General features: G+C 39.0%; 1 protein-coding gene across 5 annotated transcripts in view; it reads left to right on the top strand.

Moving 5' to 3' along the window:
- LOC137347694 (multivesicular body subunit 12B-like) overlaps positions 1–26,134 on the top strand; it is a 211,120-nt gene that overhangs the window by 133,584 nt on the left and 51,402 nt on the right. For all 5 annotated transcript variants that reach the window (XM_068012453.1, XM_068012454.1, XM_068012455.1 and 2 more), the window contains 2 exons: positions 3,604–3,659; positions 7,017–7,076. In XM_068012453.1, coding sequence (XP_067868554.1) covers positions 3,604–3,659; positions 7,017–7,076 — 116 coding nt within the window. The remainder of the gene's footprint in view (positions 1–3,603; positions 3,660–7,016; positions 7,077–26,134) is intronic.

Genomic DNA, 26,134 nt, shown 5'->3' with positions numbered 1-26,134 from the left:
ATTTTAGCCCTGATTACTGGTTTGCACTTTTACTTTTCTCTTCCATGAGGTCTTGAACAGAATTAGCAAGTTTAAATGAAAATTATATTTGTTTTTTTAAGCTGTCTCTATTGAGGCTGGCATTTGTTGCCCATCCCTAATTGTCCTTGAGCTGATGATGGTGAGTTGCCTTCTTGTACCACTGCAGTCCAGTTGTGTAGGCACACCCACAGTGCTGTTAGGGAGGGAGTTCCAGGACTTTGACGCAGTGACAGTGAAGGAACAGCGATTTAGTTCCAAGTCAGGATGGTGTGTGATTTGAAGGAGAACTTGAAAGGGAACTTGCAGGTGGTGGTGTTCCCACGTGTCTGCTTGCCTTGTTGTTCCAGGCGGTAGAAGTCACAGGTTTGAAAGGTGCTGTGAAAGAGCCTTGGAGAGTTCCTGCAGTGCATCTTGTAGATGGGACACAATGCTGCCACTCTGCTCCAATGGTGGAGGGAATGAATGTTTAAGGTGGTTGATTGATTGGCACCCAATCAAGTGGGCTGTTCAGTCTTGGATAGTGTCGAGCTTCTTGAGTGGTGTTGGAGCTGCAGCCATCCAGGCAAGTGGAGAGTATTCCATCACACTCCTGACTTGTGCCTTGTAGATGGTGGACAGGCTTTGGGGAGTCAGGAGGTGAGTTCCTCATTGCAGAATTCCCAGTCTCTGATCTGCATTTGTAGCCACAGTATTTGTATGACTGGTCCAGTTAAATTTCTGCTCAGTGGTAACCTGCAGCATATTGATGGCAGAGGATTCAGTGGTAGTAATGATGAATGTCATGGGGAGATCATTAGATTATCTCTTGTTGGAGATGGTCATTTCCTGGCACTTGTGTTACTTGCCACTTAGCAAGCCAAGCCCAAATGTTGTCCATGTTTTGCTGCAAACGAGCACAGGCTGCTTTCGTATCTGAGGAGTCGCGAATGGTACCGAACGCTGTACAATCATCAGTGAAGATTCCTACTTCTGAAGTAAAAACAGAAAGTGCTGGAAAAACTCAGCAGGTCTGGCAGCATCTGTGGAGAGAGAAGCAGAGTTAACGTTTCAAACCTGAAACGTTAACTCTGCTTCTCTCTCCACAGATGCTGCCAGACCTGCTGAGTTTTTCCAGCACTTTCTGTTATTTCAGATTTCCAGCATCCGCAGTATTTTGCTTTTATTATCCCTACTTCTGACCTTTTTGTTGGAGGGATGGTTATTGATGAAGCAACTGAAGATGGTTGGGCCTAGGACACTACCTTGCGCAACTCCTGCAGCGATGTCCTGGGGCTGAGATGATTGGTCTGCAACAACCACAACCATCTTCCTTTGTGCTAGGTTTGACTCTAACCAGCGGAGGGTTCCCCCCCACCCCCCCCTAATTCCCATTGACTTCAAATTTGCTGAGGCTCCTTGATGCTGCACTGTGTCAAATGTTACCTTGATGTCAAGGCAGTCACTCTCACCTTGGTAGAATGTTTTGGAAACATAATACTTATATACTAGGAGATGGAGTGTTTGTATCCTTTCAATGTGTAGATATCCTTTCTGCAAAAATTCTTTTATGTAAGCACTTATTGGTTGGTTAACCCTGCTTTTGTGCCTGCCCTGTCTAGATCAAGCAATCTATAAGTAAGGTGTGCACTTGGCAGTATGAATTTGCTCTAGTTAAGATTAAGTGAGTCAAATATTATGGCGACCAACTGACCAGGAGTTTCAGTAAAGTCATTATTTTCTGTTGCATAGTTTCTTATCTTTTTAACTGAAAGATTGAAACATTTTTCCAGTTTGGACAAAGTTGCTAGTTTTAATGTTAACATTGGTAGATGTAGAAATAGCATAATGTAACAGTGCATAATTGTTTTGTAAAGATTGTAAAATGAGGCATCTAAGAAAAATATTTAACATGAGTATGAAAAGCTCAAATTATTGAACAGAGTCAGTGCAAAAGTATGGATCTGGGAGAAAAGGTTTTGAAATTTTAAGTGTCTCATTGTTTAATGGAGCTATTGCCAATTGAGCGTTACTTCAAGTTGGCTGTCTTGCGAGATTGAGCATGTATGTTTGCATGTTTGTACAAAATGTTTTTTCTGTAAGTAGAAGCCTGATATCAGAATTGAGATGTGTTAGGTAGCTACAGAGGTCCAGCCTTATTCCTCACTTTAAAATTCTGGGATATTTTAGTAATGCATGCCATAAAAATCTTTTTTGGGAGAAACTCAATAAACTCATAAATCATCAGTGCCAGGTTTCATGCTAACCATCTAAAAGTTTGGCCATTTCCCAATAACTCTTATTAAATTCCGGGCTAATGAGTGCTTGAGGGACAAGCTTCATATGCAGGTGGTCTCCTAATACAGTGTTCTACACTAACATCATTAATTTTTTGATAGAACTTGCATTACTTGGGAATGATGACTCTTGTCTGCCTATCAAGGTCACTGCACTTTAAGTAGTCTTCCTTGTCATTTAACCTTATTAACTTACAGTTGTTAAATGTTTTGACAAATCATGTTTTCTTTCATGAAGATTTCCTAGGAAAAAATGCAAGCATACGCAACAATATTTGAAAAATTGTAATTTTTTTTTTTTGAAAAAACCTTAGTATAGAATTTATAATTCTGACCAACAATCAAAGTTCCTTTCTGCTTTGGAGTGACGTGACAAGTTATAAATCTCTTGAAATCTGGTATTTCGTTTTGCACTTTTGTCAAAGTTAGGCCAGCAGCTTTATTTTATTTTATTTTATTTAGAGATACAGCACTGAAACAGGCCCTTCGGCCCACCGAGTCTGTGCCGACCAACAACCACCCATTTATACTAATCCTACATTAATCCCATATTCTCTACCACATCCCCACCATTCTCCTACTACCTACCTACACTAGGGACAATTTACAATGGCCAATTTACCTAACAACCTGCAAGTCTTTGGAGGTGGGAGGAAACTGGAGCACCCGGCGGAAACCCACGCAGACACAGGGAGAACTTGCAAACTCCACACAGGCAGTACCCAGAACTGAACCCTGGTCGCTGGAGCTGTGAGGCTGCGGTGCTAACCACTGCGCTGCCCCATGATTTTCATCACTCCACCATTGGCGGTCCTGCACTTCAACAAAATGTGTATCATGCTACTGCCTAAGCTGCATCTCCAGACTGTTTCTCTACAAATGGCCTGCATCTGAGCTCAATTAATTGAATTGAACGGACTTTTTTGATTTTCCCATTTTTTTTTAATGCATCATTCCAACATACATAGACGTTCTTGGTGTTTAAAACATTTTTAATCCAGTCTTCTGAATTAAGATTTGAATTAGTAAAAATGTAATCACCTGCTATATAACAAACTATCCCCTTTTAGGTGTAGTGGAAGCTGCCATAGGTTATATCTTTTGATGAGTTATTTGATAGCTCAATAAATTTAAAGTAGAGATGTTGTATTGAAATAAGTTCATTCACGGTTGACCATGAGAGAGGAATCTTGCCTTTACAAGAATGAATACTTTTGTCTGTTGAACAGATCCGTGTCCAGTAAATCTCTAATACAGGACCCTAATCAAGCATCCTTAAGAATTAACTACCTTTTTGTGTCTATTTCAGCAATGGATGGTGTGCCTTTCACGATTTCAGAAAAATTCTCCAGTGCAGTTGAAACTGTAAGTGACTCTCACTGTGACTAAAACAGTCTTCCTCTTTCAAAGCTGTGTGACAACTTACAAACTTAATTTTTAATTTTCTCCATTTATTAGAGACCCATTACAAATATATGCTGTAATATGTAACACTTTCAAAGTATGTTGAGGATAAACAAGAAGGTATGACTCTTTAGTTGTTGAGAAAAGGTGATTTTTATTCAGTGAGAAAACCATTTTTGAGCTCACTTAAGAGCAAGAAGTTGCCTTCCATTGTTTTCACTTATACACTGAATCATTGGAAAGGCCACAAAGCGTAAAGTTTTAATTTTCAATAAAAATTATGTTTGACTACTTTAACTGCTCTAAGCATTTTTCAGATATGTTTGTGACTTTGAGTAACTTAGCTTAGCTGAGTGGATGAACTTGGCCACGTCCATACACTGGCAGCTGTCCAGTGCCTTTTTCCTTACTGTTCACCAAATCTTGTTAGGAGTATTCAGAGGGTGCGCTACATCTTAATTAAGCAGCAGCTGTATCTCTGCTGGGTCCTAGAGTAACAAATATTGCTTAAAAATATTTAGCAAAATCAACCCCAAGTGAGGAGTGATATTAAAAGTGGGGAAGATTCAGACAATAGAATGAGTTAACATGGTTGGTAGCATAAGACAGGGGACATTGCAGTTTAAATTATGGGTCAGTTTTAATTCTAGGATCCATAGCGATGGAAAGTGTTTTAGAGATGTATGTACTGTGCTTGTATTACAATTTGTTGGACATTGTTCTAAGAGATGATATCTGGAAAGCATTCAATGCCTTTGTATTCATTCACTAAATATTATCCAACCTCAAATATTTTGCTGTCATAAAGTTCTGTCTAATGGTGCCTAAATGTCAACCAGTCCTCCTGATGTACAGTGGAAATGGATTGATTGAAAATCGCAGGCGATGTGCAAAGCTTTGGACAGGAGCACTGAAAATAATAATTTTATATTAATGTGTTTAGTGGGTTTGAAATATTCAGAATGCAAACATTTTAGACCATAAAATTGTTTGTTTAGAATATCTACTACTGAAGTGGTTTACATTGAGCAATAACTTATTTTACTAACTATGTAAAGGGAACATCTTAAAAACAAAAGTAATGAGATGATCTGGTGCTAGATGAGAAAAGCCTACATGATTGCTGTGGTCTTTCTCAATGTGGATAGAGTTTAGGCAGAGTGTGCAGGCATTTTCCAGCGCGCACAGTCTGCACGCTAAGGTGCATTTCTTCACATTTCAACCTTTTTTAATATAATTGTAGTACATCCAGAAAATTCACTTGATTTTTTTTTGCATAATTTTAACGAGGATTGTAAAAAAATATAAATAATAGCCCCGTTGTTGTTTCTTGGAGTTTGGTTTGATCACTGTACGCACTGTTTTATATTCAGTACACAGATAAGAGTATTTGTAATGAGACAGAAAATTTATGTGCATTGAATTTCTATTGGAGAAAATGTATTATCAGTAAAAAGTAAGTGCTCTAACTTGGTGGAGGGGGTTTGTAGGTACCTGAAATGATTCATGTTAAATTTCTTTCTCACTAAGCAGTATGATGTCAATAAAAACTAAAAATCTCTTAGTAAGTCAACATATTATTCTGGAGCTTCAGCAGGTTACTTGTCAATTCAAATTTAGGCACAATTAATGTAATTGCTTTGCAGTACCATAATGAAAGCTTCCAAACTGTCCTTGGAGATCTATTGAAAGTGCTTACGGTCCTTTCCACGGGACTGCCCTCACGTAGTTCTCCAAAGATCCATTCTTGGCCCATTTCTTTGTCACTTATGTGTTACTTCGAGTGATAGCATGCCTAGGCATTGGTTCTCCTTCCATATTTTTGCTGGTAACACCTCTCTCCACTACTTCCCTTAATGCCACAATCATCTTCGAGTGCCTGTTTGAGAAAAAGTTATGCACGAGACTGAATTTCCTCCAATTAAATGTCACAAAGACCAAAGCCAATGTGTTCAGCTTCCTTGTTGCTGACTCCAGCTCCTCCCTCCCTCCCTCCCTGCCTAGTTGCTCATGCAAGCTAACCAGACATTGACCAATCTTAGCATCCTGGCCAAAATCCTGGAACTCCCTCCCAAACAGCATTGTGGATATACCTACACCACATGGACTGCAGCGGTTCAAGAAGGCGGCTCAGCACCACCACCATCTCGGGCAATTAGGGATGGGCGACAAAGGTTGGCCTTGCCAGCGATGCTAACATTCCATGAATGGAAAAAAACATCCTACCCATCAATACTATTTATCTGCACTGTTGCAATGTTTTCAGCCAGTATCCCCACAGCATGGGTGGGGAAGTGGAGTTGACTCAGGAGATCAGCCATAATTGTATTGAAGGGCAGTGCAGGCTCGAGGAGCCATATAGTCTCCTCCTGCTTCTATTTCTTGTGCTCTTATGCCACTGCTGCCAAAAGCCTTATCTGCACTTTTGTCATCTGGAGGCTCAAATTTCTTTGCCACCTTGCTCGCCAGCCTCTGAATTTCCAACTATCGTACTCTAACTCATCTAAATTTCTGCTGCCCACAGCTAGCCTTGCACTTGGCTCTACTTACCCCTTGTCCCTCTCTTTACTGGCCTCCTATCTCCCAACGCAGTGAATTTAAAATCTTAACCCTCATCTACAAATCCCTGCAAGCCCTCACCCCAAATATCTCTGCCATCTTCTCCAACCTTGCATTTTTTCCCATGTCTTCCAGTCCTCTGATTCTGGCCATATGTGCACTTCTCCTTCCCCGTCAATTAAAAAGCCCGACAGCTTTGGATTGAGCTCTTTCAACCCTATGCTGTTGTACTCCCTTGCTAAACTGCTTCTCTATCTCTCTTTGCCTTTTAAATTTTCTCAGAACCTACCTGTTTAACCTAGTTTATGTTTCGTTCTCCAAACTCCCACAAATGCTTGTGCCCTTTTTTTTTTCCCCTCTGTGAAGCACTTTGGGATGTTTTTCTGTATTTGAGGTGCTAAATAAATGCAAATCTAGATGATATTGAGCAGAACATAGAACCCAAGTAGAAAAGTATCTCGTCTAATTTATTTGTACAGTAAAGTTTTATATTAGCATTTAAGGATGAATAAAATAAATAAGACATTTTGAAAACAAAAGTGCTATATATGAGGCTTATTGTCACGAAAGAATCTGAAAGATATGCATCCATGCATAAAATGATTAGTTGTAATCATAGGTTTTAGTCTGTCAAATAACCCTTGTTTGATAGTGGTGGTTTATCAAAATTAAGGTTAGCTATAATTTTGCGCTCTTGAGAGTTGAATTGGATTTGTTTTTTATTAGCACCTCAGTTTTGATTTTTGAATTTGATTTCAGGTGCAACCAGTTGATCTAATGGGCATTACAATCAAATCATTGGCCGAAATAGAAAGCGAAGTAAGTATTTCTTTGTAAATCATCTGAAAGGATAAATATAATGTTCTCTTCGTGACAAATTAAAGCGTAAGACCATGATGTGATTCAGCATTCAGGTGTATATGTTTTTTTTAAATTGTAAAACAAATGGAAGAGCCTGTCACTCCAGAATTGGCCTTTATAGCCACTCCAGGCGCTGCTTCACAAACCACTGACCACCTCCAGGCGCGTATCCATTGTCTCTCGAGATAAGGAGGCCCAAAAGAAAGAAAACAAATAATTAAACGATACATGTACATCAGACCACATTATTTCTAATTTATATTTAGATAGATCTTGGTATTGGGTTTCAATACAAAAATTACATAGATATTTAACAAATAATTTGCTTTTTCATTTTTTAAAAATAATCTTCGCATACAGTAAAATATGAAATCAACCAGTAGGGATTAAACCGCTTTGTTAAGGTGTTCACCCAATCTGATGTATGCAGACCTTCTTCCGAACCATCTCCCTTTTTTCTTTCCAATTGACAGTCGCATTCTTTACTGTTGTCCATTCACACATTTCCCTATTTAGTACTTTTGTCCTTTAATGTGATAAGTCTTGTGGAGTTGTATTTTTCCAGAGCATCTGTAATGTAAAAATCATTAGTGTCATATTTTAACTGATGAGCTCTTTGTTTTTGGATTCCCATTATTGATTTGCAAAGCCTTACCTTCAGGCTATGGGTCGTTCACAGTGACTGATATGTACAGTTTGTTGGTGGTGTTTACTGATGTTAGAGTTTCCAGAATTGTGAAGCCTGCTGCAAACTGGACAAAAGGACTTATCCTGACTTCTTTTTCATTGGAAGACAGTCTTACTTACTAACGCACATCAAACCTTTTTTTCCAAACACAAACTGACCTTGAGATCTAGATGTTCTAAACGAGCATATTTTCAACTCCAGGTCAGGAAAAGAATCAGACTTTAAGTAGAGATGCAGGACACACTGGCCAAGCCTTGAAGGGCAAGTGTTTAGGTTACTGGGACTCATGCAACCCTCTTTGACCTCTAGCATAGATCTGCTGTGCAGGTGCTTTGGTGCACTCGACCCCAAAATTGAAAACTAGTTCAGAAGTATTAACATAGGGAAAGGACAGGTCATCCTATACCATATCTCCACAGCTGTGAACCTAAAGTACACCATGTATCTGAAGCACACCATGGTTCATTTGACAGGTGTTATTAACGCAGAGGCATTCATTCTTAAACATCAGATGCCCATATAATTATATTTTAAAAACTGAATATAATGTTATATCATTTGGAACAAACAGCTGCTGAAATTTTCCTACAAGAGCTTAGACATTTGAATCATATCGATCTCCAGGGATATGAGCTTCCTTTTTGCCTTCCTTCCTTTTTCTTCATCTGGAGTGGCTCAGTGGTAGCATTCTTGCATCAGACTCAAAGTTGTGGGTTTAAGTCCCACCTCAGAGACTCTAGTACATAATCTAGGCTAGTTCATTGCAGTACTGAAGAATTGCTGTACTGTCAAAGATGCCAGCTTTCAGTTGAGACATTAATCCGAAGTTGCTTCTGCCCTCTCAGATGTACATTAAAAAAAATCCATAACAATTTGAAGAGCAGCATGGGAGCTCTTCCAGTATTTTGGCCAATACCTATCATCAGTTAACATCAAAAAACAGATAATCTAGTATGTATCTCAATATTGTTTGTCAAACTTTGTATTCTGTTAATTGGCTGTGATATTTCCTTACATTGCAACAGTGGCCGAGTTGAGGTTTTGGCTGGAGTATCTCATAATAGCGTAAACACTTCTGTCTCTTTGTAGAAGCAAGTCAAGATTTTCTTTTTGGGAGGGGTTGGGTGTTGGAGGAAAGAATCATATATTTTGATCTGTTAAGTTATGATGTTGATGCCAAATGTGAAGGAGTAGATCACTGACAGTGCCTCACTTTTCCAAGTTGAAGAGGACAAGATAATGGGACTAGTAAAATAGGAATGCACTTGTTAATTATGGACAGACGGGGAAGGATAAATGGATTAAAAAGTTAACTAAACGACTCTATAGTCATTCTTTTAGTAGACAGTTTTTAAAAACTAAATTAATGCACTTTGCATTGAAATCGAATCTAAGGTGATTAAGAAGAAAATAAATAAAACAAAAGGCATTAGACTTTAACGGTCAATGATTTTAGGTTGGGAGGTGCCAGTTTCTTCAAGTAAAATTGAATGCCTATTGTTGCAACTACCTGAAAGAGGCTCCAACTCCCCTGGTGTGCAGTGCCATTATGTCTTAATTATGAATGTCATTCATGATTGACAGGTAGCTCTATAAACAATTCAGCCTTCAGCATAGTCACATTTATTGAATGAAATAAAATCTGTTCCAGTGTGTCATAAAATGTACAGAATGTTAATGCAATATCTGCAAAATCACACCTGAGATTCCTTTGCCTTAAAACAACTCTGCTGAATTGCATTTTTTAACAGAAGTGCACTGTCTGCTGTCAGGTGTTGCTGATTTAGGTCACACTTAGCTCAGTGGTAGCACTCTTGCATCAGATCCATTCCGGAGACTTTAGCATGTAATATAGGCTAACACTGCAGTGCAGTACTGAGGGAGTGCTGCACTGTTGGGAGGTGATATCTTTCAGATGAGGGGTTAGATTGAGGTTCTATCTGCCTTAGAGATGGGCATAAAAGATCCTGTGGCACAATTCAAAGACAGCCAGATGAGTTCTCTCGGTATTCTAATATCTATCCCTCAACCAACACCACAGATTATCTGATCATTTATCTCATTACTGTATGTGAAAGCTTTGTGTAAATTAGCCGTCAGTTTGCTCTACATTGCAGCAGTCACTACACTTTAAAAGCACTTCATTGGCTGTGGTTCTGAAAGGCGCTATTTAAATTCAATTTCTTTCTTTTCTTTCCTTTTTGCTTAGCTATATTGGCAATTTCATCTGCATTTTGCACCAGGAAAATAAAATTCAGCATAGGCTGTTATGGAAAACAAACCCCTGCAGAAGTCAAGTTCCTTATGTGGTTTGGGATGTTGGCTTCTGAGATCTAACTTTGATTGTAAGTTATTTAATCATCTCCCCATGTACATTTTTCAGTGAGGCGAAGGCATAAACAAATGTGTAATGCCCCAGGCAGGGTGCTGCTACTCGCACTCCTGTTTTTCAGTGGGAAGATGTACATTTCCATGATAGAACAAGGAAAGAATATTTCCTTCAAAATGTTTTGGAAGCCTTTGGTGGATTGTCAAAAGACTTTTTTGCACTTGGCTTTTATTATGTCTTTGATTTACCTTTGATCATAAAACTACCTGTCATTCAGTCTGTTAACGCAGATCAGAAGAAAATAGATGTGGGAATAGATGGATGGGTTTCTCAAACAGTTTACTGATCTGTCATCTTTTAAACAATTGACCCTTTTTTTTTTAGTGCCATATCTGATGTAGCGCCAATATTTATTTCTACGACTCCTGGTTTTCCCATTCCAGCTGGGGGCTTCTAGCAGAAAGTTTGATAATCCTGGTCTTATGATTTTAGGATGATTCTTTTTAAACTCTGGCTCTTGAGGGGAGGTGGTTATCAGAGATCCTTCAAGAATTGACTCACATTGAAGTAGAATTTGCACAAATTAGTTTCAGAAGCTCCTCCTGTCTGTGTCCACATTCACAGAATTTAAGTTCTCTCCTGCAAGGTTTTGATTGATCAGAGTAGGGAGTTTCAAAAATTTTGAATTTTCTTTTGCTTCCCCAACCTTCAGAAGGAAAAAAGCAAAAGTTACTTGTATAAACATAAACTGGTTTCAAAGACAGTACTACTAAAATTCATAATGTTTGCTTGAAGTGAATCACATAATAAAGGTGATGCACATTGTTGATTGGGCAATGAGCAAAAAAATGAAAAAAAAATGAAACACAAAAAGTTAGCATGCAGGTGGAGCAAGTTCTTGAGGCAAATGGAATTTTGGCATTTATTGCAAGGGGGTTGGAGTTTTTAAAAAAAAGGGAAGTCTTATTACAACTGGGTGTTGGTGAGGCTGCACCTGGAGTACTGTGTACAGTTTTGGTCCCCATATTTAAGAAATGATATACTGGCATTGGAGGCAGTTCAAAAGAGATTCACTAGGCTGATACCTGGGATGAAGGGGTTGACTTATCAAGAACAGCTAAACAGGTTAGGCCTTTATTCATTAGAGTTTAGAAGAATGAGGGGTGATCTTATTGAAACGTACAAGATTCTGAGGGGGCTTGACAGGGTAGATGTTGAGAAGATGTTTCCACTAGTGGGGGAATCTCGAACTAGAGGACATAGTTACAGAATAAGGGAACACTCATTTAAAACTGAGGTGCGAAGGAATTTCTTCTCTGAGGGTAGTGAATGTCTGGAATTCTCTACCCCAGAGAGTTGTGGAGGCTAGATCACTGAAAGTATTTAACGAGGAGGTAGGTAGATTTTTGAAATATCGGGGAGTTGAGGGCTATGAGGAACTGGCATAAAAGAGGAGTTGAGGTCTGGGGCAGATCAGCCATGATCTTTGAGTGGCGGGGCAGGCTTGAGGGGCCGAATGGCCTACTCCTGTTCTTCTACTTATGTTCAATTGTACATTACCAAAATGGGTCTGAGTAACACAGTACCTTTTTTTAACAAAATTGAAACCCTGAGATCCTAGTGTGTTTTATAATTGTTGTGATCCGAAATTGATATTTTTTTCTTCTTTAACTATCAATATTGTGTTTTAAAATTAAACTTGCTGTTTTTCATTACTGCAGAGTAGATCTAAATTGCCAGTTTTGGTATCTTCTGTAACCATAATTACTGTTGGAAAGAGGGAGTAAATCAGTGGAATCCTGAACTCTTCTCCAGATACATTTCTGTGAATTGATCTTAAGTGGTGGTGAATAGTATTCACTAAAATGCACTTGATCATATCTTTCCAACTTTTTTTCATTGTCTCCAAATTCTTCTTCCAAACTTGGTTGAGGGTATTTTGTTTCCATCAGAGAGTCTCCAATGAGACTAAGAACATGACGCACTCTGTTGAACATGAAACTGGGAGTGCAGATAAGTGTCTTGAGACTGATCCCTAGTGTTAGAGACCTGAGTTAAGGGAAAAGACTAGTAAACCTGAAATTTTCAGTTGTGAAAGGAGATGTCAGAGAGATGATCGTATACTTAAAATTAAATTGCAAATGTATAATGGAGATACAAACTAGTGAGAGGCAAATTTCAGACTGGGGACACATGAAATGGACTCCAGCATAGAATAGTGGAGCCAAAAACTATGGAATCATTTAAGAAGCAACTGGATATTTCATTGAGAGAACCTTGGGCTATTTTTGGATAGATGAACAAAGATAGGTCCAGTACTGTTCCTTATACATACGAACACGACAGACCGGAAAAGACCTACTGGTGCATTTAACCTGTCTCATATAGTGGTGATCCATTTAGCATCACGATACAGATGCTCCCTACCCACACAGAGGAATATAATCACCTGGAGAGGTGAAAAAACAGATGATAACCCAGATCAGTTCAGGGAAAATGTCTGGAAAATTCCTCTATGACCCCTTTTGGGGGTTAAAGCTGGTCCTGGAGATCACACTGACCCTGACTTGCATTACAGGATACCTGCCTCTTGTATGCGGTGATCCCTGCCCCAGCCAGAAACAGGTCCATCTCTCTTGAAGTGATACAGCGAATCATTGTTCACTGGATGAAGAACCGCCTATCATCCAACCTAATTCTGTTCTTGCATAGCTTGTACTGAAAAGTATCTGGAGAAGAGTTCAGAATTCCACTGATTTACTCTGCTATAAAAGTCAATATTAACAGAGGAATAAATGAAAGTCAGCATGGATTTGTTAAAGGCAAATCGTGTTTGACTAACTTGATTTGAGTTATTTGATGAAGTAAAGGAGAGGGTTAATGTATATATGTACTTGCAAATGGCATTTAACAAAGTGCCACTTAGATTTAGATTTATTTTTTTTAGATTTAGAGATACAGCACTGAAACAGGCCCTTCGGCCCACCGAGTCTGTGCCGACCATTAATCACCTATTTATACTAATCCTGTACTAATCCCATATTCCTACCACATCCTCACCTGTCCCTATATTCCCCTACCACCTACCTCTACTAGGGGCAATTTATAATGGCCAATTTACCTATCAACCTGCAAGTCTTTTGGCTGTGGGAGGAAACCGGAGCACCCGGAGGAAACCCACGCAGACACAGGGAGAACTTGCAAACTGCACACAGGCAGTACCCAGAATTGAACCCGGGTCGCTGGAGCTGTGAGGCTGCGGTGCTAGCCACTGTGCCGCCCCTGCGCCACTTAATAGACTTGTTAGCAAACTTAAAGCCCATGGGATTATAAGGACAGTGGTAGCATGGATGCAAAATTGGCTAAGGGACAGAAAGCGGAGAGTAGTGGTGAATGATTGTTTTTCAGACTGGAGGGAAGCATTTCAGTGGTATTCCCTAGTTGTCGGTATTAGGAGCACTGCTCTTTTTAGTATGCGTTAATGAGCTGAAATCCCATGAAAGATCAAGCCAACTTGGACAACCTAAGAGGAAGATATGATGAAGAAGTATGCTGTGGTGGTTACTATCAAGTATGGAGCTTTACTTCAGGAAGGGACTGTGCAAGGTCTTAGTGAGAAGGAAACAAATAGAAAGGCATTGGGAAAAGTTGAAACAGAGCATGAAATATGCAGTAACTGAGACGGCCTTTAAGAAAGAGAGGAGGAAGCATCAAGACTGATGAAATACTAGATATGATGAAAGAAAGAAGGCAATAAAAACAATAAAGAAAAATACGACAAAATAGAGTGGCAGATAAAGTAGGCCAAGGAAAAGTAGTATGAAGATCATTGCAAGGAAATAGAAGAACTGGAGAAAAGGTATAATATGAGAGCATTGCATGAGAAAGTTAAAGCACTGACAGACAAGAAGTGGGTGGCGCAGTGGTTAGCACCACAGCCTCACAGCTCCAGCGACCCAGGTTCAGTTCTGGGTACTGTCTGTGTGGAGTTTGCAAGTTCTCCCTGTGACCACATGGGTTTCCGCCGGGTGCTTCGGTTTCCTCCCACAGCCAAAGGCTTGCAGGTTGATGGGTAAATTGGCCATTGTAAATTGTCCCTAGTGTAGGTAGGTGGTAGGAGAATGGTATGGAATATGGTATTAATGTAGGATTAGTATAAATGGGTGGTTGTTGGTCTGCACAGATTTGGTGGGCCGAAGGGCCTGTTTCAGTGCTGTATCTCTGTATGACTCTAAAATAGCCCCAAATAATGGCTGTATAAGGAGCAAGGAAGGTGAACTTGTCTTCGAAAAAGAAAGGGTAGGGAATCGATGGGTGGAGTACATCAATGAGCTGTATAATGATGAAGACACAAGTGAATTGGTACCACCAGAGGGAGGAGAAGCACCAGGGAGGCAGAAGTCAGTGCAGCGATGAAAGCAAAGAAAGCACCTGGAATCGATGAGATACCAACAGAATGCCTGAAAGCCCTGAATGATGTTGGCATTAGGAAACTGACAGACCTCTGCAACAAAATTTACAGAACAGGATTCATGCCTGTGGATCTTATGCAGACAATGTTCATTAAGCTCCCAAAGAAACCAAAAGTCCAGGAGTGTTCAGAGCAGGACAATAAGCCCCAGGAGCCATGTGATGAAAATTATTTTGATTCTCATTTTGGAAAGAAATGACCAGTCTATAGAAGCAGAGATAGATCGCAGTCAGGATTCAGACCAAAGAAAGGAACAAGAGAGGGCATCTTTAACTTAAGAGTAGTGATTGAAAGATATCTGGAAGTTCAAAAACCTATGTATGTATGCTTTACAGACTATGAGAAGGGATTTGATAGCGCCTACCATCAAAAAATAATGGAGTGCTTAAACAAACTAGAAATTGACAGAAATTGGAAGCAATCAGCAGTGATGAGACTTGATAGTGGCTTGTCAGACAGTTTTCCAATCAAAAGATGTTATGTCCCCAGACCTGTTCAACCTGTACACTGATGCTATCTTCAGAAACATGGAACATTTACCAGGGTTGCAATATTGGTGGGTTGAAAATTAACAACTTGAGATATGCAGATGACACTGCACTGATTGCAGAGTCTGAAGAGGCACTACAAAAAATTGTGATCAAAGTGATGCAAGGAGTGTGGGATATGGATTAAGAATGAATGTGAAGAAAAACAAGACCAGGGTGATAAGCAGAGACCTAACCCCAGAAGTGAAAATTGAAGTAAATAGACAAGTTCTGGAAAAAGTAAAATGGTTTTCATACCTTGGGCAGGTTATCACAGATGTTGGGAGATCTGATTGTGAGATCTGAAGGAGAATTGAGATAGCCAAGACCAGCTTTGTCATAATAAAGAATTTGTTAACATCAAAGAAACTGACCCTGAATCTTAGGAAAAGAATGCTGAGGGACTACATTTTGTCATCTATGTTATATGCCTCGGAGACATGGACAGCAAACAAAGAGACTATTGATAAGCTGAATGCATTCGAAATGTGGACATATCGGAGAATGTTCTGTGTAATCCTTCACAGACAGAAAGACAAATGAGGAAGTGCTGGAAGTGGCTGGAGAAAAGAGGAAATTAGTGCATAACATTACAGAGAGAAAGATACAATACTTCGGTCACGTCATTAGAGCAGAAGGTAGACAGAGACAATTATTGGAAGGAAAGATCGATGGAAAACTTAGGAGAGGGATAGAAGAAAATGGGTGACATGTTAATTGAGTGGGCAAAGATCTGACAAATGGAGTATAATGTGCGAAAATGTGAAATTGCCCATTTTGGCATGAAGAATAAAAAGGTGTCACGCTAGGCCCCCTCCTGCCAAGAATGAGGAGCATTAATTTTGTCACTAACATTGGTTTTAAACTGTTACTCGAGTGAGGAAAGGGCTTGTTAAACAGATCAGCCGTGGGTGGAAAAGACATTTGCATATTAACAGACGGTGATTAGAGGGACAAAGGCCCATTCCCTGACCCAGTCAACCCACAATGGATCTTGATCACCAGGTATTATGTGTAAGAGGAGCATCCCAGAGACTGCTGAAGTGATACAATCCAAGATGTGGTCAGACCAGTTAGTCACATGACTAACCTGCTTGGCAACCTGCGTTTTTTGGAATTGAACTGAGAAAGTCTGTTTGCTCCTGAACTGAGAAGATCTCTCCTGTCTGCTCCCATCTCTTTCTCACAAGCCTCTGAATCCATTGAAGACACATGAACCCCAAGAGAGAAAAGTCTCCTACAGCAAACAAGGTTTAAGAAGCATACTGGGCCCTAACGAAAAACAAGATCTACTTACAATCAAGGACTGTGCAGTGAGCTCGAAGAACCGTAACAACAACTCTTCAGATATTGCCTCAAACTTTCCACTTTATTTTTCTTCTGCTCTTTTCTGTCTCTATTTGCATGTGTGTATTGCATATGCATGCTACTGTGGGGCGTGACATGTATCCGTAGGCGTTAACCGAATTAGAGTTTGTTTAATGAATTTCAACTTTTCTTTAAGCCTAAGAAAACCTGTTTGTGCTGGTTTCTTTGCCTTATAATTGGAAAGCAGTGAACAAGGATTCACCAAGTGGAGCTAAAAACATGGTGTGTTTAAAATTAAACCCTGTTACAGTAAGACCAGTTGAAGGGGAACCCTAGATCTCTTTCCCACCTGGTCGTAACAGAAGCATATGATCTAAATAGTGAGAGATTGCAGAGCTCTGAGATGCAGAGGGATCTGGGTATCCTAGTGCATGAATCGTAAAAGGTTAGTATGCAGGTGCAGCAAGTAATTAGGAAAGCTAATAGAATGTTATCATTTATTGCGAGGGGAATTGAACACAAAAGTAGGGAGGTTATACAGGGCATTGATGAGACCACATCTGGAGTACTCTGTACAGTATTGGTCTCCTTATTTAAGGAAGGATGTAAATGCATTAGAAGCAGTTCAGAGAAGGTTTACAAGACTAATACCTGGAATGGACAGGTTGTCTTATGAGGAAAGGTTGGACAGGATAGGCTTGTATCCGCTGGAGTTTAGAAGAGTAAGAGGTGACTTGATGGAAACATCTAAAATTATGAAGGTTCTTGACGGGGTGGATGTGGAAAGGATGTTTTCTCTTGTGGGAGAATCAAGAACTAGGGGTCACTGTTTAAAAATAAGGGGTCGCCCATTTAAGACAGAGATGAAAATTTTTTTCTCTGAGGTTCATGAGTCTTTGGAACTCTCTTCCTCAAAGGGCAGTGGAAGCAGAGTCTTTGAATATTTTTAAGGAAGGGGTAGATAGCTTCTTGAAATGTAAGGGGGTGAATGCTTATTGGAGGTAGGCGGGAATGTGAAGTTGAGGTTACAATCAGCTCAGCCATAATATAGCTGAGCAGGCTCGAGCGGCCAAGTGGCCGACTCCTGCTCCTAATTCGTATGTACGAATAATGGACTGGATGCAGTTGACCTATGCAGAATGTGTAAGGACAGACAGACAGGTAGAGATCCGTGGCAGTCAACCTTCTGGGAAGAAGATGACACCAATGATCCAACTAATGAACGACCTGGACTTGGATATATAGGGCATAATTTCAAAATTGCAGATGACATGAAACTCAAATGTTGTAAACAACGAGGATTGTAATAGACTTCAGGAGGACTGCAAAATGGACAACCACATAGCAGATGACGTTTAATGCAGAGAAGTGTGAAGTGATGAATTTTGCTCGGAAGAATGAGAAGAGACCATGTAAATTAAATGGTAGTTTGAGAGGGGGTGCAGGAACAGAGACACCCGGAAGGTGTATGTACTCAAATTTAGGAAGACTGTTTATATTTTATAAAAAGCACATTGGATCCTTGGTTTTATTAATAGAGTATAAAGGCTAGCAAGGTATACAAAATGTTTATAAAACGTGAGTTAGGCCTCAGCTGGAGTATTGCGTTCAGTTCTGGGCACCATACTTGTGGGAGGATATCAAGCCTTGAAGAGGGTGCAGAAGAGTTTTACTAGAATGGTACCTAAGAGGACTTAAGTTATGTGGAGAGACTGGAGAAATTTGGGTTGTTCTCCTTCGAGCAAAGAAGGCTAATAGGAGACTTGATAGAGGTTTAAAATCTTGAAGGGTTTTGCTGGAGTAAATAAGGAGAAACTGTTTCCAGTGGCAAAAGGGTTGGTCATCAGAGGACACAGATTTAAGGTGATTGTCAAGAGAACCAGAGTGACATGATAAACCTTTTTTTGCACTGAGTTGTTGTGATCTGGAATGCACTGACAGAAAGGGCGGTGGAAACAGATTCAAGAGAGACTTGGACAAATACAAAAGGGAAAACATTTATAGGGCTATGGGAAAAGAGCAGGGAAGTTGGATTAATTGGAAAGCTCTACCAAACAGCCGGCACAGTGGCGATGGCCCAAATGACAACCTTATGTGCTGTATCATTCCATAAACTTAGACTAAATCTTTCCATGTCTACAGCCTTTCCAAAACCACAATTATCCCCACCATGTGAGCAGATAAAATTGAGCCTAGTATTCCAACTGAGGCCTAACCAAGCTGTTGTACAAGGACAAAATGGTAGGCTTTGTTTTTTAGTGCATTTTCCAGTGAATAGAACCTAAACCCGTATTCACTTTTGTTGCTAAATTTGCTGATGACACAAAGATAGGGCGGAGAGTAAGTTGTGAAGAGGACATAAGGAGTCTGCAAAGGGATATAGATAGGTTAAGTGAATGGGAAAAGATCTGGCGGATGAAGTATAATGTGGGAAAGTGTGAACTTTTCCACTTTGGCAGGAAAAGTAGAAAAGCAACATATTATTTAAATGGAGTTTGCGGAATTCTTGAGATGCAGAGGGATCTGGGTGTCCTAGTACACAAAACACAAAAAGTTAGTATGGAGGTACAGCAGGTGATTAAGAAGGCAAAGGTAATATTGTTTTATTGCAAGGAGAATGCAATATAAAAGTAGAGATGTTTTGCTACTGTTGTACAGGGCATTGGTGAGACCACATCTAGCCTATTGTGTACAGTTTTGTTCTCCTTACTCAAGAAAGGATATAATTGCATTGGAAGCAGTTCGAAGAAGGTTCACTCGACTAATTCCTGGGATGAGAGGGTTATCTTATGAGGAAAGGTTGGACAGGTTGGGTTTGTATTCATTGGCGTTTAGAAGGATGAGAGGTGATCTAATTGAAACATATCCTGAGGGGATTTGACAGGGTGGATGTTGAAAGGATGTTGCCCCTTGTGGGAGAGACTAAAACTAGGAGGCACAGTTTAAAAATAAAAGGTCTCCATTTAAGCCAGAGATGAGGAGAAATTTGTTCTCTGAGGGTTGTAAGTCTGTGGAACACTCTTTCCCAGAGAGTGGTGGAGGCAGGGTCATTGAATGTTTTTAAGGCAGAGGTAGGCAAATTCTTGACAAACAATGGAGTCAAAGGGTATCGGGGGTAAGCAGGAAAGTGGAGTTGAGTCCACAGACAGATCAGTCATGCTCTTATAGAATGGTGGAGCAGGCTCGAGGGGCAGACTAGCTTACTCATGCTCTATGTACGTATGTATAGCTTCGTGGCATTGTTCAAGAACCTTTTAGAAAGTGATGTGCCATAATACTGTTTTTCTTCCATCACTGGCTTCAGTTCTGTTTCCTGTAAGGTATATGTATGTTTAGCATTAGACCTGCCTACTTGCAAAACCCTACCCTTTTTAAGTGAAAGATCATTTGCCAAACATGTCCATTCTCCATGGTCTTATTTTGTAATCAAATGAAACTTCTTAGCTGTAGCTATGGAAGAGCCCCTCCACAAAAAGTTTGAGCAGGATATAGGTGGGATAAGTGGTTTCTTGTAATTGAGATTAAATATCTGACACTAGGCAGAAAATGCAAGTGTAAAGTTTTGAGAGATACTGCAGTACACCAAATCACTTGCCATGGGCATAAATGTTTTTCCAAATACAGGGCTATGAAGACTTTAACAGGGCGGTAGTAAGTACATTGAATGTGCTTCTCACTAATGTGATTGTTGTCTTTTATTTGGGCAAGAATCAGAAATTGCTGGGCTTCTTCGGGTTTGTCAATGCATTTCACCCCTTGTTCAGAATTTTCATAGACCATTTTTGTCATCCCTCTGCTGTGGTGCCATGCCTGTCCTTGCTGTTAAATCTGTAATCTCTCCATTTCCTTTATCAGTACTTCAACTAAACTATTATGCTACTCTACATAAATTGATTTCCTGTTAGTAACTGCCAGTTTTTTTAATGGCCAAATTATTGGTCCTCATTATGGAACTTCGAGTATGAATGTCGCTGATCTGTTGAACACTACAGTATGACCCGTTCAAAATCCTTGCACCATTGCCAAAAATTATTTTGTATTTTATTTTGTTTTTGCACTTCAGTGTTATAATAAATGTGATATGTAGAGCCTAAATTCAAATTGAACAAACAGTTGTTTCATGTTAAAACAGTCATGACAGTCCTTTTCAAGTCAATATTACAGGAAACAGTTCTCAATTACTACATGTTAAAGATTTTTTTTATTTTGTAAACTACTTTCAGAAAATCTTTTTTGAATAAAAATAAAACATTTTGGATTTGGGCATTCATGGAATATTCTCAAAAAATGTTTATTTGTTTATGGACTGTTCCATTAAAGCTGTTCTTCTCACATAGACGCCATGAACATTCACATGTCTGCAGGCAAGGCTCCTCTGAGACTAACATCTTTTTTGGAGTTGGAATTGGAGGAGCCATTTCAGTATTCTGCATTCCCATTGGGCTTTGTTTGCAAGCTTTTCAGCTAAATCAGATTGAGACCTATTTCTGTATTAGCAGATAACAGAATAAACTGGCATAGGACCAAGCTTGAGAAATACCACTCCCCTGTGTGGGCTGTGGGTTAGACCCTGGGGTGAAAGATAACACAGACACTACAAATAATGCAGGAACTAAGATGAATAAAGCTACAATAAAATCAAGGAGGGTATTAATTATAAATGTGCTGTAAATGATTAAGCAAATCTGAGGCGCATTAATGTGCTGTATTTAGTGAACTGGCGGGCAGAGAAGATAAATGAACTCTGAATGCAGAATGTGATGAAACAGTCATTGCTTCATATTCTAATTATTTAATGGAAGGATGTTGAAGGGAAGGCAAAACCAAATGTTGTCTTGTAATATGTGCCTTGTGAAAGCAGATCTTAAAATGCAACCATAATTGCTTTTGTTGTTTGTTTTTCTCAATAGCAGTTCAGATTATCTCAGAATTTGATGCTTTATACCAATGGAAACTGTCACAATTAAGCATAGTTTCTCCTCCTCCCCACTCTGTCACCATTACCATTTCCAAGTGCATTTTTCCTGGAAAAAGAATGTTAAGGTGATATTTTCCCCATAAATCAAATCATGGTAAAAATGTTGAATGTTTTATGCAACGGAAGCAAATTAATCCTGGAGTTAGCATTGTTTGTAAATTTAGGAACAGGTTTCAGCTCTGCAGCATTGCAGTTCCTGTACGGCTAAGTAGTTTGTTAAATGTTAATCTCTGCATTTACAGACGGCATGGTATGGTTGCTTGAGTGGCACAGAATACCATGGGTGATCATTAATATTTTAAAATTCCAGTAAAGAAGGAAGTAGTTTAGATTATGTGGGATATGTTGATTACAATTTGGAAAAAAGTCGTCTTTAAATAAAAAAAAAATTTGACAGTATAAATATGAAATTGGTAAAACGTACTTTACTATACAGAGATTGCCTTATTTATAAAGCAACAGAGTGAATAGTGCATTGTTAAAAAGCCTTGTTAAACAAAGAACCGAGTTTAATATTTAAGGAATTTAAAGTTTTTAACTTATTAAAATTATCAATTAGTTAATTTCAAAAACATACCTAATAGCATCACATTTATAATTTAATAGCTCCAAAAAAGCATGTACTCTCAGAAACCAAAACCTTTCCATCTGCTACTTTCTGCTTTTTGCAATAGAAATCCCTATAGCCAGTATCCTTGACTATCTGTAAATGTGAGTGTCTGTTCATATTCTCATTGTCATATTAACTCAACATTTTGAATTAAAAATTCTCAGATGATGGTTTAAGCTAGTCTAATGCATCAATGGCATTCTTTTAATACAAAATGTATGTTACTTCACCATGCTGTTTAAAGCTTATATGTAGAGGAAAGGGGGAAATGCTAAATTTCCCAAATAAATTTTTAGGATAAATGTTGAATGTTTACTCTTCGGTAATTGCTGATACATAGTACTACATTCTCAAGATACTGATTGCACGGTATCAGTGCTTGATATGACTGGTCCACATTAATAAACATATTTGCTAAGTGGCAAGAATTTTGAATGCTTGTTCTAGCAATTATGTCCTTTTGATTCCCAAATGACTACAGAAGCACTTCTTGATTATAATTGCTCGTAGTCACGCATATCTAATTTGTGTCTTTTTAAGTGTTAATTAGTAAACATTTTTAGCTGACATCTCTATGTATTTGTATTTTGAAAAATGAGTCCTGTTTCTTGCGTAGCTTGAGGCTGAGGCTGTTAGCTGTGACATCATGAAGTAGGTGGTAAATTGATGAAGACATGCTTGTCAACCATAAAAAAGCAGGGAAATTAAGAATTTTTGATCATCTTTGCTTTCATTCTGTGCATATACGCTAATGTTTCTTCATTATTTTTTAACCAGTGGACATTGATGCATGGGTTTTGTGATGGGGCCTCTGCTTTGTGCAATCCATCATGATAATTATACTTTTGTTTGTATTTTTGTAAGCAATTATCTGCTTTCTGAAGTAATGAGCATGCCCTGTGTTTGCCATGTGCTGTTAATGTTACTGTTAATTTACTCTTGAGAAAGTGGTGGTTCAGGCTTTACAACTTACAGGTTCAGAAAGTACAGTTTTTAATGTTATAATTTAGAAGCATGGTCTTTCAGCAGCACCTAGTGTTTTGTTCTCATACTGCAGCAGTGCAAGTAAGATACTTAAGAATCGTATAACCAGTTTACTTTCACTAATTTAAAAAAACTCATTCACCAGCACTGAAAGCATAAAGTGTTCTTTCTAATGAGAGAAAAACAGAGTAATAGCATTGTTGGTAAAATATTCTGTATATTGTAGACACATTAATTTGTTCTGACTTGGTGTACAGAGCAGACATTAATTCATAATATACTGCAGTGAGTCATCAAGTTTAGAACAAGAAAATTAATTATAGAATAATACCCACCATTAACCTTACTTTTTTTTCCACAAAAAGCGATTTTAAAAACTTGTTAAAAGATGTTTCGATATGCATTCTTCTCATTTTCTGCTTGAAACTAAACTCTAAATTAAAAAGGGGAAAAAAATTAAAATTAAGAGTAGATGCCTTCTTTTCCTAGTCATTGCTCCAAGCAACTGTACACAGCAACTGTAACTTGACAGGCTCAAAAGATAATTAACTATCTTATGTGAAAACAGGGATTCTTTTTAAACTAAAATAAAAACAGAAAGTGCTGTAAATACTCAGCAAGTCAGGCAGCATCTCTGGAGAGAGAAGCAGAGTTAACATTTCAGGTCTGTGACCTTCAGAACTCCTGATGAAAGGTCACTGACCTGAAACGTTAACTCTGCTTCTCTCTCCACAGATGCTGCCTGACCTGTTGAGTATTTACAGCACTTTGTTTTTATTTCAGATTTCCAACATCTGCAGTATTTTGCTTTTATTCTTTTCAAACCAATGATCCCTCAATTCTTCTTGACCAAGGATAATTGATATCAGGTACAAACACAGTAGCCAAGATCCATTACAGATTGAAACCGGAGAGAGACAATATGTGTCATCAGGGAGCGCAAAAACACTTGGGGTGGGTCATTCTCACCTTCACCACTTGCGTAGTAAACTGGTGGAGTGGGAATTTAATTATTTATTAAGCCCACCTGATTTTCATTTCATTGACTATAGCGGACAAGCGACCTGCTTTGTCAGTTGATTGCCCAACTGGGAAAGGTGATAAAGGCCCCCTTAATTACAAAATCTTGCCTCGCTGCAGATTCAAAATAGTGGAAATGGCACAGTGACAAAAAGGGCGTGCAAATAAAGGGAGCAATTTTAAATCTAACTTTGCTGTTGGGTTAGTACCTCTTGGCAGTTGAGATGCAGCATGTTAATAATTCTGCTGCCAAGAGCACTGCTGGATGATACCTTTAACTCAATAATGTGAACCTTGTTTTACCATTTTCACCTCCCCATACCTTGGTGTAGATCCACTGGGAGAAAATCTTAAAGGGTGTCCTATTGAAGAATGTTTGTTTCCTACAGTTCTGTGATCTTGTCCTTCCAGCTCCCACTTAGAAGAAGTATGAATTGGTTATTTCTCTATTTTCAGCAGCAGTGTCATACTGTTGCTCCCAAACTGAGAGTGCTCTTATTCTGTGCAGCAGATTGGTTGGTTCTACATTCGAGCCTCACGAGATTTTTTTTTCCAGCAACATCCTTTTGTGGAGCTGTTCAAAAAAGATTTCAATGTTTTTCTTAATTTCAAAGCATTTTCTTCATTTGTCTCCAAGCATTGTTTGAACTGAAGCTTGCTCAATGTGTGCCCTCAGTGGATCTAGCACTAAGGGCTTGGCTTTACTAACAACTGATGGTCACGAACAGTATTTTCATTGAGGCACAAGTTTGAAAAGTCTGACGCTTCTCTTGAGAATGACACATTCAGAAAGATTGGAGCACTAAAAAATGATCCCATAAAACGATTGCTTCACTCAGCACATCATCTTGGGAACAAACCTTTGGAATTAGATGTGGTTAAAATAAAAAGAAACCTAAGCACTACAGATCATAGGATTCATCCAACACAAGAGGAAGTTGTCACAGTTGATTGCAGGGACCAGTACTATTAGTAGAGCATTTGTCTTGGTGAGCTACATGGCATCGCTTATGGCTGAGAAGAAGCAAATTCACACCTAGGTCCACGCTGTCGTCAATATCTGGCACATCTTTGATACTATGCAACTTTGAAATTATCTGCGGGACAGGTGCTTCAAGCCCCTTCTGTTGCAGTATTGCGGGTACTATCTTTCAGATTGAACATTAAACCAAGGCCACTCTCAGGCAGACATAAAAAATTCCATGGTACTATATGATGATGAGCAGGGAGTTCTCCCAGTGGCTTGGCCAACATTTATCCCTCCGCCGTTTACTCATTGCTTTTTTTCAGGATCTTGTTTATAAATTAGTTATCTTTACATTCGAATAGTGACTGCAGTTCAAAAAACGATAATTAATTGGCCGTGAAACAATTTGGGGCATCTTGAGATTGTGAACAGTTCTATATAAATGCCAATTCTTCTAAAAGATTCCTTGTTCGAACAACTAGGACACAAAAGTGTCTGCTAGGACACATACCTCTGAATAACTTGGTTGGGGGAGATGGCAAGGCAGCCTAATGGGGAATGGTTGTTGCCATTACCAGCAACCGTTCCAGTGAGCTCCATGAGCCATTGGTGACATTTCTTTTTCAATTGATAATGTGATTCAGAACTGCCCTTAAAAGTAATCATTGTTGTTTCCAAGTTTTGAATAGAAATAATTATTGTTTCTGAAACTTTGTATTTTCAGAACTAGAATTAGGAAGTAACTCTTTGAAAGTCCTTGATTACAAACACTCCATCAAATGCTTTTTTATTTTATCTGATGGTTTTCTCAGCTCTCCTTTGCACAAAATATGACAACATCCACCTTTAGTAATTGCTTTATGATTTCTTTAAAGCTTGTATTTTTTTTTGATGATTGAGGTTTTACATCCTTATCTTTTCAAAACTGATCTCCAATCTAGAGTCATCTCTCTGATGCTTGTCCAAATTCTTTCCATTACTTATACATCTTTTCTTTGGTATGGTGAGCACGACTGGACACGGTGTTGCCCGTGTCACTAGTACTTTATAAAATGTCACTAGGACTCCGAGTTTATGTTCAAGGCATCTATTTATGTATTGAATATTATATTCACCTTTGCAACTGCTGCTGTA

The sequence above is a fragment of the Heterodontus francisci genome, chromosome 32 (assembly GCF_036365525.1).
Source record: "Heterodontus francisci isolate sHetFra1 chromosome 32, sHetFra1.hap1, whole genome shotgun sequence".
NCBI classification, from domain to species: Eukaryota; Metazoa; Chordata; class Chondrichthyes; order Heterodontiformes; family Heterodontidae; genus Heterodontus; species Heterodontus francisci.
Note: the sequence above shows the minus strand (reverse complement) of the source record. Positions and strands in the feature narration are given on the sequence as shown.